We start from the raw sequence: 11983 nt of genomic DNA, 5'->3' as shown, positions 1-11983 counted from the left end.
TATCAGATACTCTTGGTTTTTCTGAGATTACAGACCTCTCATTGGGAAAGTCAACTGAAAATTAACACCTCATTAAAATGGTTTTCTTGGTCCTTTCCAGCTTTCACCAAAATCCAGTGGTCCACTCATTCCCTACATACAAGCCATATGCTTTGGCAAGCTCCAGCTCTGCACTGAGGGTAGAAGTAGAAAGATTATGTCAGGATGTAAGGTTGAAGCAGTTGGTCTTGGGTGTGAGTCAAAGTTGTCTTTATTGCACGATACCAATGTCAAGTTGGAAGTGAGGCCTAAAAACCTCCTTTTCAAAGAAACATTCAGATCATTGGGAACTTGGCTTAGCTATCAGACATATGAGAGAGATAGTATTACCCTTGGACATTCCTTGGCACTTATTTCAGAATGATGGCCTGGGCCAAGACCTCTAGGTTCACATGTCAAGGGCAAGCAAACTGTCCAAGGGCTCATGGTTTAGATCCCAGCACCCATAGCCCCTTCATGTCAGTCCCAAGCACTGCCAACCAGTGCAGGGGTCAGCAGCCTTCCAGCAGGTTCTCTTCGGTACTTCCCAAGGTTACAAATGGCTTCTTGCATATCTCCCCAGGTAGTGCTGGCTCCTGAACTCTTGGGCCCCCAGGGTCTTGGTCAGGGGCCTCTCGCTTGCGCTTGTTCAAGGAGGGACTCTCCTCACCCAGCCGACCCTCAGGGAGGCCCTGGCTCCTCAGACACACAACTGCTGCAGTCTGCTCCGCCAGTTTCTTTGACTTGTCCCTGGGTAAATGAAGCAAGGATTAATGGAGAGGGTAAACAGCAGGACTATAGCCTTGAAGCCCCAAGCCTACAAACACTTTGAAGAGATTCTGGTAAACTGCTAAGAGGGGTCATCACTGGATGCTCTCACACACAATACACCCAAGTCTCACAGATCCAAAGTAGACTTGGATCCCCACACTTACAATCTCCTTCCATCTGATGAGAACTTACCACAAGGTGGACTGGTACTTTTGTTCCGCAACAGTGACAACAGAGCAGAACATTCGATCTATAGGTCGCTGAACCTGGGTGCAGAGAGCAAAGGAAACTGAAGACTGCCCACCTGTGTCATCACATGCTGACCACATAAACAAAAGAAGACTTCCCCCACCCCTTCCCGACCTTGTATTTTTCGAGATAGGGTTTTACTGTATAGCCCTTGATGTCCTGGAACTTGTTTTGTAGACTAGGCTGGCCTCAAAGTTGGAGCTTCACCTGCTTCCTCCTGAGTACTAGAACTAAAAGCGTGCACCACAACTGCTGGGCTAGAACTTCTAAACTTAAGTCAAATGGAGGCTCCCCGATCACATGCCCCGCCCATGCAGGAAAGTACCTGCTGCATCTTTCAGGGGGAAAGGCAGTTATGCAAATTGACAATGATATCAAGTGTGTCAAAGTTCTGTCACTGAACTAAGCAAAGGGCCCTTATCTGCACCTGACTATGGGGCCTCTGCCCACTGACTTCTATGTGGGCCAGTTCCCAGCAGAAAGGAGTTCACCAGATGGCAGAGGACTGAGAAGGAACAGGTGTGGGGGCAAAAAAGGTACATCTGGTGAAGGGATCAGGCCGTGTGGCTGAAGTAGAGAGCTGAGTGGAAGAGACGAAACAGGAAGTATTTGGGGGTGGGTCTTGTGTTCTGGGGAGCTGGTAACTTGAACAAAAGAGTCAGCGTTTAGATTTGTTTTCCAAAAGTCACTCTGGTAGAAGGGACACAAGGCCCAGAAAGTGTAAGTCTGGAGGCCAGAAGGCCATGGGGATCAAAGGAAGCAAAGCAAGAGAACCTCAAGGTCTCCACCCCAGGGTCCCTATTGTGGGCATAACTCTGTGCCCCACTGGCTGAAGCCCAACCCCAAAGATACATGGGCCAGAACTGGACAACAAGCCCAAGGTTGGAGGTAAGGGGCTATCAGCAATGGACCCTACTAGTAGCAACTTACACACATCTACGGACAACAAGTTCAGATGCTACCCAGGAAGCCTGGTGCTGAGGATGAACTGTGAATGTACTACAAGGATGGTGTAAGAGGCACTGGGGTTGGATGCCAGACAGGCAACAGCCAGAAAAACTCACCGTTTCATACACAGGCTGTGGCAACTTCTCTCTCCGACACCATTCCAGCAGGCACATCTTGGGGGTAATCTGGGGTGGGTATGCTCTCCTAGGAAAAGGAGAAGAAACAGTTAAGGCCCATTTGCCATTTCTACTCTATGTCTTGGCAAGAGCCACCAATCAGCCACTGGTAGGTGGTACAGGAACTGGAGAAACTCAGATATCAGGCTGCTGCCCAAGGCTCTGCAGCCGCTCCCTTCCTGTTCCACCTGCAGGTGCATCCTAGGTTTTAATCTAAAGGAAAGATGGGCTTCTCCATGCTTAGCATAATAATGAGTGCATATATGTGAGAACTCCAAGTTCTCTGAGTGGCAGGCTGGGAAACAGCCTTCAACAGCCAGGAAAGGTTTGCTTTGCCTTTCAAGGCCAGATCTGAGGGAATGGGTGGAAGTAGGAAGGGAGGTGACCACACAGCGGGCTTAGTGCTCTAGCTTAGTACCCACTGTGATCCCATCTGCTGAGTGTCAAGGTTATCTGCTCTGCTACAGGCACAATAAACTCTAGCTTCAGAGTCTGTGGCAGGGAGAGAGGGACATGTTCCAACTTCCACTGGGAGCTCCCTCTGGCACATGACTGCCCAACAGCTGTCCACTTAACCCCACCTCAAGCCCTTGCCAGATAAGACTGGCTCCTGGTCTGGGTACTGGAGACTGGAGAAGGCTCAGACCCAGATGGCAGGGGACATGAATGAAGGCACCACTCAAAGCTGAGTCACAATTCGAGAAAGAATCAAACTGGAGCTACTTCTGCAGAGAAAGGGCCTACTGGCCTGGTGAGGGGCAGGGAATGAACAGGGATACAGAGTCAAGTAGAGGCAAGAGCTTCAGGGGAAAAGCACAGATTCTGAGGAACAGAAAGACCCATCTCCCTGTCTCAAGTTGTAGAAAGAAGTGGGTCAGGAAAAAAGTGGAGTTCAGTTCTGTCTGTCTTAGAAAAATATGCCCCAGCAGTGCTGCCTGGGCTTCAGGAACTACCATCTTCCCTAAAAGCACCTTCTCTTTGAAGGTAAAGCGTTCAGGTCATCAATAGCTACATGGTAAGTTCAAGGTCAGGCTGGGCTATATGAGATCCTCCCGTAAATACAATCCTTGAGGAGGCACATACCTTGACTCTATAGAGTCTGAGGCAAGTGGATCTCTGTGAGTTCAAAGTCACCCTAGTCTACATAATGAGTTCCAGGACAGCATGGGTATGTAAAGGGACCTTGTCTCAAAATGAAACAAACAAACAAAAACACTAATAAAAAGCACCTGCTTGGAAAACTGAAAATTAAGACCAATGTCCATACTAGGGAGACTTGTGGTCCCTAAGCTTGACATTATAACATATAATAGCCACTAAAACCCCAAAGCAACTTGCCCTGGATATACTGCAAACATACCGGTCAAACCTGATAGCCATTTTAATGATGCCAGAGGTGTCTTCAGCTGGCTCTTCAACTGCCTCTGGAGTCTTGGCCAAGAGGTCAGCTCGCCGAGCATCGAGCCCCCGAATGGTCTCCTCATAGAAGGCGCCAAGGCCAAAGGCCTCACTATAGAGAAAGAGGTGGAGCAGGATAGAAACTTTAGTACATCAGAATCAGGGGTACTGCAGGAGCCCACAAAACTCCCATACTACATATCTCAGAACTCTACCAGGGTCTGATCATCAGGAGGTACTGATGGCTTACACACCCTGGCATCACCTGACCTGCAAAGGAGAGCATGAATGTGAACCTTTCAGTGTGAACCCTTGAGGGAGGTTGTGCTAGAGGAAAAAGGATTCCAGAGGTTACCCCTCCGCCACCACTCTCAGCTCTTTCCCAATAATGACCACACAGACAGATGTCTCCAACAAGCCAGCACAGCAGAGCTGACCTATCCTGGGATGGACATACTATTATCTTCATGTGGGCACATGGGAGGAAAAGACAAAGGCTGAGGACTGATTGATTCCTGATGTTGAGCTGCTTCACAGGATAGGGGCAGAACCAGCAGTACAAGCAGAGGACAGAAGAAGGCTTCTGGAAGAGCATTCCCTTCTAACACCATCCCTTCTCATGGATACCTGAAGGCAAGTATGATCCAGAAAGCCTTAGAGGAAGAAGGGTACACACAACCAATGCTAGGAGAAAAGGCCTTTAAGACAGAGGACTCAAACCTGAATTATGGTGACAGTAGACAGAAGGCTGAAAGAGCTGGGAGAGGCTAAGCTGTCAGAGACCTCCAGGTGTTAACCTCATGATTTAAAGCTGCAAGATCAGAAGGACCAAGACACAGCCTCCCTGACTAGTATAATGGAAGTAGGCATTTGTCAAAAGCTCTAAAGCTCCCCCTTCTCAATTTCTCTCCCCTACATCCCATCCTTGCCTGCCCACCCCCCCCACACACACACACCTGGTTTTTTGTTGTTTTTCTTTTTTGAGACAGGGTTTCTCTGTAGCCCTGGCTGTCCTGAAACTCATTCTGTAGACCAGGCTGGCCTCGAACTCAGAAATCCACCTGTCTCTATCTCCTAAATGCTGGGATTAAAGGCATGTGCCACCACCACCCAGAAGCCCTCGTCTCTATTGACCACTTTTTTTGTTTTGTTTTGTTTTTTTAGCCTGGCATGCAAAAGGCCCATTAAAAGAAATACTTCTTCCTCAGGAATTCCCAGGCCTATCTCTTACCTTCCTCCAGGAGTTCAGGACAGCCTGGACAAAATAGAGAGACCCTATCTTAAAACAAACAAATAAAAAATAAAACCAAAAAGAAAAAAAAAACAGTAACAAAAATCACCTTCTTGAGAAGCTGAAAACTGAGAACAAGTACTCACACTTAAGGAGACCTGTGTTCCCTAAGCTTGACATTGTCCTACTCTGACAGTACCCTAGTTATCAAAAGTGCTACTAAAATAGTCGAAGAATGGAAGGTTTCAAAGCTGTGACAGTACTATCTTCTACAAAGCAAAGCAACTACCCCCTCCCACACATATACATCCCTCAGCAAAATCTTTGGGATCAAGGTCAAGTGTGGGTCAAGTCTGCAAGAACAGCTGGAAGGACCACTGTACTCTTACCAAATTTCCTGGGAAGACTGGGCAGCGTGAAGCAGCCTTCCCTGGGGCGACTCCAACTGTTCCCGAAGCATTTGGCACAAGCAGTACTTGGTGTTGGTGTAGTGGTTATCATACTGCACCGCCTGAGAGGAGAACTAACATGAGCCCACCGGCTACCAGCAAATGCTATGGTGGCTTCCCAGGGGAAGGAAAGGGGCTGTAAGATGGAGGGCATTAGAAGTGTGCTGACAGTGTGCCTGTGTGAACTGCCTCCACCCTGCTATCTGTTCCTCCCCCTGTCATACAAAGATTAAGGGAGCAGCATGCCCACTTAGGCAGCCTGACTGAGGGACAAAAGTATAAAAAAGGGCTGGAGAGATGGCTCAGCAGTTAAGAGCACTGACTGCTCTTCCAGAGGTCCTGAGTTCAATTCCCAGCAACCACATGGAGACTCACAACCGTCTGTAATGGGATCCAATGCATTCTTCTGGTGTGTCTGAAGACAGCTACAGTGTACTCATATAAATAAAAAAATCAATCAATCTTTAAAAAAAAAACAACCAAGCCATGCTTCAGGCACAGAGTACCACAGAGAAACAAATGCCGAGCATCTTCCAGGGCAGGGAGAGGAACACAGAAAATTTTGGCAGGGGAAATCTAGCCCTAGGACTGGGGTAAGATTTCTATTCCTTACAACCAGGATCAACATCTTGACAAACCTCTCTTCAACTTCCCCTACATGGGTGGTCTACTAAGCATTTTCATACACAGTATTTATCAACTTGAATATCTATAAAAAGATAGGTACAGTGGTTACCTTACTCTACAGCCTGAGAAGTGAGGCCCAGGGAAGCCAGATGACTTAACAGAAATAATACTATGGATGCTCACCCAGCTAGGGGTAGGGCAGGATAGCAGCAGTAGATAAAGGTTTTGTGGACAGGCCTACAGAACCACCTCAAGCACTCACCAACCACCCCACCAGACCCCACACCACCCCACACACACTGTTGTAGCATCTCCTTTAGGCCTGCTTTCAGTACCTAGGAAAGTGCCATGGCACGCTCAGGAGAAAGTATGGAATAAGTGGGTAAGTCCCGGCCAGGGGCAGGACCATGATTCAGCTTGTCTAGCCCAGAAAGTACCTGATCAGACTAGAAGCATCCATGTTGATGCTTGAGGGTATCCCCTTTCTCCATGACAACACACCCTCTTGGAAGCAGCCGAAGGACAACAGTGATAGCATCACCTTTCACCCAGTAAGCAGGCTCAGCACTGCTCAACACGTTGTTGTCTCGGACACACACTTGCCAGGTGGCCAGAGGAGTGGGACGGCTGGCCTGGGCTGCGCTAAAGCCCTTTCCCGTAGCTCACTTAGTCACTATGAATGTGCTAGTTGTGCTAAAGGATTTCTTTAAGGATGCTGGGATTCTATACTGGGTTGAGCGTGTACATGGGTGGGAACTGTGAGCTGTCTTCAAGCTCCTCAGTGAGTTGGATTTGAGCAGAAGTTCCAGCCCTTCCCTGCCTACCAGGACACCCAGAGCCAAGAGCTGGGCTGCAGCACTAGGGAAAGGAGGAGGCCTTAGGACAGAAGCTGCCCAGAACTGGACGCAGGCCTCATCCTACCAGCCCAGCTTAATTAACAATCAGAAGACCACCTGAATGCCACAGCTTGAGGAGAGCATAGGAAACCCTAGGCATGAGTGAAATTTGGGACTGAAAAAGAAGGTGGAAAACTGCCCTGGGGAAGGGCTGGAACTTCTGCTCAAATCCATCTCACTGGGGAGCTGGAGGACAGCTCACTGTTTCCACCCTGTACACTTGCAGCCCAGTACAGAATCCTAGCATCCCGGGGCTGTACCTGATGAACTCATCCAAATAAATAAATAAATAAATAAATCCTTTAGCATAACCACCCACACGTAGTGAGAAGAAAAGGCTATTCTCAGATTCGGTGTGGTGGCATATGGCTGTAATCCCAATACTCAGGAAGCAGAGGCAGGAGAATAAGGAGCTGGAGGTCAGCCTGGGCTATGAGCCTCCATGTTAAAACTAAGAAGTAAAAGAAAGGTGCGGAGACTTACATATCTGATGTACTTCTGCATGACTTCTTCCAGGGGACGAAGGCCGTCCTTGAGGAAGATGGAGGGGTTCCACATGGCTGCTCGAGCCACCATCACAGAGGAGGCAGCTGTGGCCTGTCGAAAGTCTTCTATGTCTAAATGTTGCTGGATGTGGTCGTGAGATCCTCCACTAAAAAAAACAATGGGAGGGTGGGGGGGCTTGAAAGAATCCCATGATGGAACCTACCAGTGTTTCCAGAACTCATCTGCCGTTCATTATTAGTAAGCTTTGGCCGAGGCCCTTCCACTATCAGGACTAAGTGGTGATGAAGCATAGCCCATTGTTCAGTGAGGAGCACAAAGCCATTCAAGAGATTTTTTTTTTTTAAGTTTAAGTTTAAAGTTTCACTTTTCTTCCTTACTATCCAAAATAGTGGCCAAAGGCACACAATATTTGAAGATGTATGACTAAAACTGAGATATTAGTTTTGCAAGCCACCTCTAAAATTTCTTTCTCTGAGAACCCCTCCCCATCCATTGCTCCTTAGTCCCACCAGTCAGAGGCAGCTTTCCTAAATACTTCTGTTTCCAATGTCCAAGCTCCTCAAGTCTTACTAGTAAGTTTCTGGGGGCTCATCAAGACCTCTTACTTGTTAGCACAAGTGTCTGTAGCACCGAGAATAATATGCTTGTTTGGATCTTCCTTCCTTCCTTCCATTCTTTCCTTTCCTCCTTCTCCTCCTCCTCCTCTTCTTTCTCCGCTTCCTCCTTTACCTTTTCTTCCTTCTTCCTCCTCCTCCTCCTCCTCCTTTTCTTCCTTCCTCCTCCTCTTCCTCCTTTTCTTCCTTCTTCCTCCTCCTCCTTCTTTCTCCTTCTCCTTCTTCTTCTCTCCCCCACCCTCTCTCCTTTTATGAGACAGGGTCTCTTTACACAGCACTGGCTATCCTGGACCAGGCTGGCCTCAAACTCACAGAGATCTGCCTGCCTCTGCTTTCCAAGTGCTGAGATTAAAGGTGTGCTCCACTATACCTGGCATCCATCCATCTTCTTTCCTTCCTTCTTTCTTTCCATCCTTCCTTTTTCTAAGACAGCATCCCATTGTATTTTCTTGGTTGTCCTGAAACTTTCTATATAGATCCACCTGAACACCTCCACACCTCCCAAGGGCTGGATCAAGGATGTGTACTACCTGGTCATTGTGTGGATTTCTTCTACCTGACTTATATTCCTTGAGTCTTGTTGCTAAGAGCTCTAGCTTGGGACTCCTCATACGGACTCCTGACCCTTGCATTCCTAACTCTAGATGAGACATCATCTTGCCCTAGGACTGATTCTGCAACCATTCGTCCCCATAGCCTAGGGCACCATCAGAACGCCCTGAGCTCTAGCTCCAAATGTCAGTGCTGGCCTCACTCTAACTTTACATGGTTGCTGCACTTTCCCTTTTCCTTTTTGATTACTTTTTGAGGATTTCTTTTTTACATTTATTTGGTCGGTTGGGGATGGGGGGAATATATGACATGGCCCAAGTGGAGGTGAGGGGACAGACTGCAGAATTCAGCTCTCAGGGACTGGACTCAGACTGTCAGGTGTGGTGTCAGATACCCTTAACTGCTAAGCAGCCCTGTCAGTTCTGGATCGCCTATATAGGACAGGTTGACTTTAAACTCACTGAGATCCATCTGCCTCTGACTCCACAGTGCTGGGATCAAAGGCATGCACCACCATGCCTGGCTTGTTTCAGTTTTCCATGTTCTGCCATCCCAGTTTTCTACATTTGCATAAGTGTTTTCTGAATGAGTGGTACATAAGGTAAACGAGGAAAAATGGGGCTTACTTGGCTATGACAGGAATGGAGAGGGTTTCAGCAATGGCTCTTATAACTTCACAGCTGACTGGGTGCTGAGGCCGCTCCTCGCGATTCCTTAAAGATAAAGAAAAGAGATGGGGCCTGAGGGCTGAGAGCCCAAGGCCAGGTCATTCCTGAAGTTCTACTATCCTTCCTATGGAACCTCCAGCAGATCAGACAGCTACGTGGTAATCTAGGACAGGTTGCTGGGAATGGCCTCCCTGATCTGGTCTAGCTCTCAGGCGTCTGAAGACTGGGCACAGCTACAGAGGGCCAATGTGGGTGGCCTGCTTCCCAAGGTCACACTGCTTTTCCCTGGCTTCCCCTGGCCTCTGCCAGAAATAAGAGACAGTGTCTCAAAAATGCTGCTCCTACAGTCCCAGCCCTGCCTGTCCCCAGGGACCTAGAACAGCTGCCCCTGCTCAGACTGGCCACTCCCACACAGCTGCCTGTGCTGAGGCCAAGTTGCACAGCTGATCTTTGGGAGAAGCACCTGACATGGGGTAGGCCCTGTTCCAGGGGCCGCCACAGATCATGACCCTCACGAGAAGCCACAGGAGAAGCAGGACATAACCCAGGGCTCCTTCCTACCAAGGTCAACAGGGAAAAGTTCCTGTGCATGAGTAAGCAAATCTTAGGCATGCTACAGTGATGGCCGGGCCAAGCTATGTGTGAAGACAAGCAGGAGAGATGACGAGCCAGTTCTTGCCTGAGTGAAGCTCCTGGGCTATATATTCTTTGATTTCTCAGAAGAGCCTGCCAACCCAGCTCTACCTCTGATGATTTACATCCTTGGCAGCCAATTTTACACTGAACTAAACAGCTGCATTTGCTGAATTTCTGATGGTCAGGAAGTCCTTCCCTAAACTCTCCAAGTCAGTCTTCTAACTGCCTCCAACTTTTGGGAAAATAAGTATTCTTTTTTTTTTTTTTTTTAAAGATTTATTTATTTATTATATGTAAGTATACGGATGGTTGACAGCCACCATGTGGTTGCTGGGATTTGAACTCGGGACCTTTGAAAGAGCAGTCTGTACTCTTAACCTCTGAGCCATCTCACCAGCCCGAAAATAAGTATTCTTAATTCACAGAAAGGATTTCCTTAAAATACAGCAAAGCTATATATTCACAATCTCATAAAAGCTTCAAAATAACTATGAAGCAGAAATTATATTAATTGCCCAATGAGGAATGTGTCAATCAGAGAGGTTAAGTGATTTCCCTAAGGATGCACAGGTAGAAAGCTGCAGAGCTGGGATTTCAAATCACACTACTGAGGCTAAAGCCCACTGCCTCAACAAGGCATTCAGTAGGTATGTACATGTGCATCTGTCACTTCCAAACCTTCCTAGCTTTGATCTAGGCGACTCCACTTTTACTGCTCCATATGTTGTTCAGAATATACCCCCCAAATTTAGTAATAGGCATAAGCAGTAACTTGAGCTATTCCTATAAAACCCCTCAGTTCCCCCCAAAAACTTCGGAATGTCAGCCAAAGTGTATTAATCAGGATTATGTAAAAAAAGGGACATGCCTGGCACAGGAAGCCAATCTGACAGGGAGACAGCAGCCTTCAGAAACAGTTTGACTCAGCAGGCTCTATTGCCTATGCCTATAATCCCAGCACTCGGAAGACAGAAGACAGACAGACAAGGGATTGCCATGAATTCAAGGTTGTTCACGCACACTCGCACTCGTGTGTGTGTGTGTGTGTGTGTGTGTGTGTGTGTGTGTGTGTGTGATGGATCAGCAGTTAAGAGCACATACTATTTTTAGGGAGGACTGGAGTTCAGTCGCCAGCAACCATACCCAGCATCTCAACCTCCTGGAACTCTAGCTCCAGGGGCTCCAGGGGATCCAATACTTTCTTCTGGTCTCTGCAAGCACCTACACACACACACACACACAATTAAAAATAAAACAAATCAAGCCGGGCAGTGGTGGCACATGCCTTTAATCCCAGCACTTAGGAGGCAGAGGCAGGCGAATTTCTGAGTTTGAAGCTAGCCTGGTCTACAGAGTGAGTTCCAGGACAGCTAGGGCTACATAAAGAAACCCTGTCTCAAAAACTAAAAATAAAATAAAATAAAATAAATAAATAAAGTAAAATAAAATAAAATAAACAAATCTTTAAAAAAAAAAAAAAAACCAGACTCAGCTCCCAATAGAGAATAGATGAGCTACAGATACAAGAAGTGTTTAAAGCTGGGACAGCTGCAGTCCAACAAGGGCAGGAAAGAAAGGCAGTGCCTTTAAAAGAAAAGCCATCTGCTTGGGGTCATTCAAGGGAGAAGCCAGTGCTCAATGAAGTGAAAAAGAAATGAGATTCACTGGGTGTAGTGGCTCATCCCTGTAATCCCAGCACTTGGGAGGCTAAGGCAGAAGGACTGAAAGCTCAGGACAGCTTAGGTTGTAGAGTGAACCCGTCTCCAAAAAAAAGAGAGAAAGACTTAGCTATGGGGTGAATGCCTGTAAGCCCAACAGTTAGGAGGTGAAGGCAAGAGCATCAAAAGTTCAAGGCCAGCCTCAGCCATGTGTCAAGTGTGAAGCTAGTCTGGCTCTAAGAGACTTTATAGTAACAACAAAACCAAACCAAAAACATTCAATGGTAAAGCGCTTGCCTGGCTTGTAGAAGACACTGGATATAATCTCCAGCACTTTAAAAATACGATGAAAGGAAAGAAGGAAGGAAGGGAAGGTAGAAGGAAGGAAGAAAGGGAAGGAAGAAGGGAGGGAGGGAAGGAAGGAAGAAAAGAAAGGAGGGAAGGAGGGAAGGAAGAAAAGGAAGGAGGGAAGGAGGGAGGGAAGGAAGAAAAGAGGAGGGAAGGAAGGAAGAAAAGGAAGGAGGGAAGGAGGGAAGGAAAGAAAAAAAGGAAGGAGGGAGGGAGGGAGGGAAGGAAGGAAGAAAA

At 47.4% G+C, this 11983-nt stretch overlaps 1 protein-coding gene across 6 annotated transcripts in view; it reads right to left on the bottom strand.

Annotated features, from left to right (window-relative positions):
• Nucleotides 1-227: 227 nt before the first annotated feature.
• Nucleotides 228-11983, bottom strand: part of Dus2 (dihydrouridine synthase 2) — a 67262-nt gene continuing 55506 nt past the window's right edge. For all 6 annotated transcript variants that reach the window (XM_031341259.1, XM_031341260.1, XM_031341258.1 and 3 more), the window contains 7 exons: nucleotides 9063-9149; nucleotides 7247-7415; nucleotides 5181-5302; nucleotides 3523-3672; nucleotides 2103-2190; nucleotides 982-1055; nucleotides 228-768 (listed from right to left, as the gene is read on the bottom strand). In XM_031341259.1, coding sequence (XP_031197119.1) covers nucleotides 531-768; nucleotides 982-1055; nucleotides 2103-2190; nucleotides 3523-3672; nucleotides 5181-5302; nucleotides 7247-7415; nucleotides 9063-9149 — 928 coding nt within the window. In that variant the 3' untranslated portion in view covers nucleotides 228-530. The remainder of the gene's footprint in view (nucleotides 769-981; nucleotides 1056-2102; nucleotides 2191-3522; nucleotides 3673-5180; nucleotides 5303-7246; nucleotides 7416-9062; nucleotides 9150-11983) is intronic.

Source organism: Mastomys coucha, unplaced genomic scaffold (genome assembly GCF_008632895.1).
Source record: "Mastomys coucha isolate ucsf_1 unplaced genomic scaffold, UCSF_Mcou_1 pScaffold22, whole genome shotgun sequence".
NCBI lineage: Eukaryota > Metazoa > Chordata > Mammalia > Rodentia > Muridae > Mastomys > Mastomys coucha.
The sequence above is the reverse complement of the archived record's forward strand: the minus strand, read 5'-3'. Positions and strand labels throughout refer to the sequence as shown.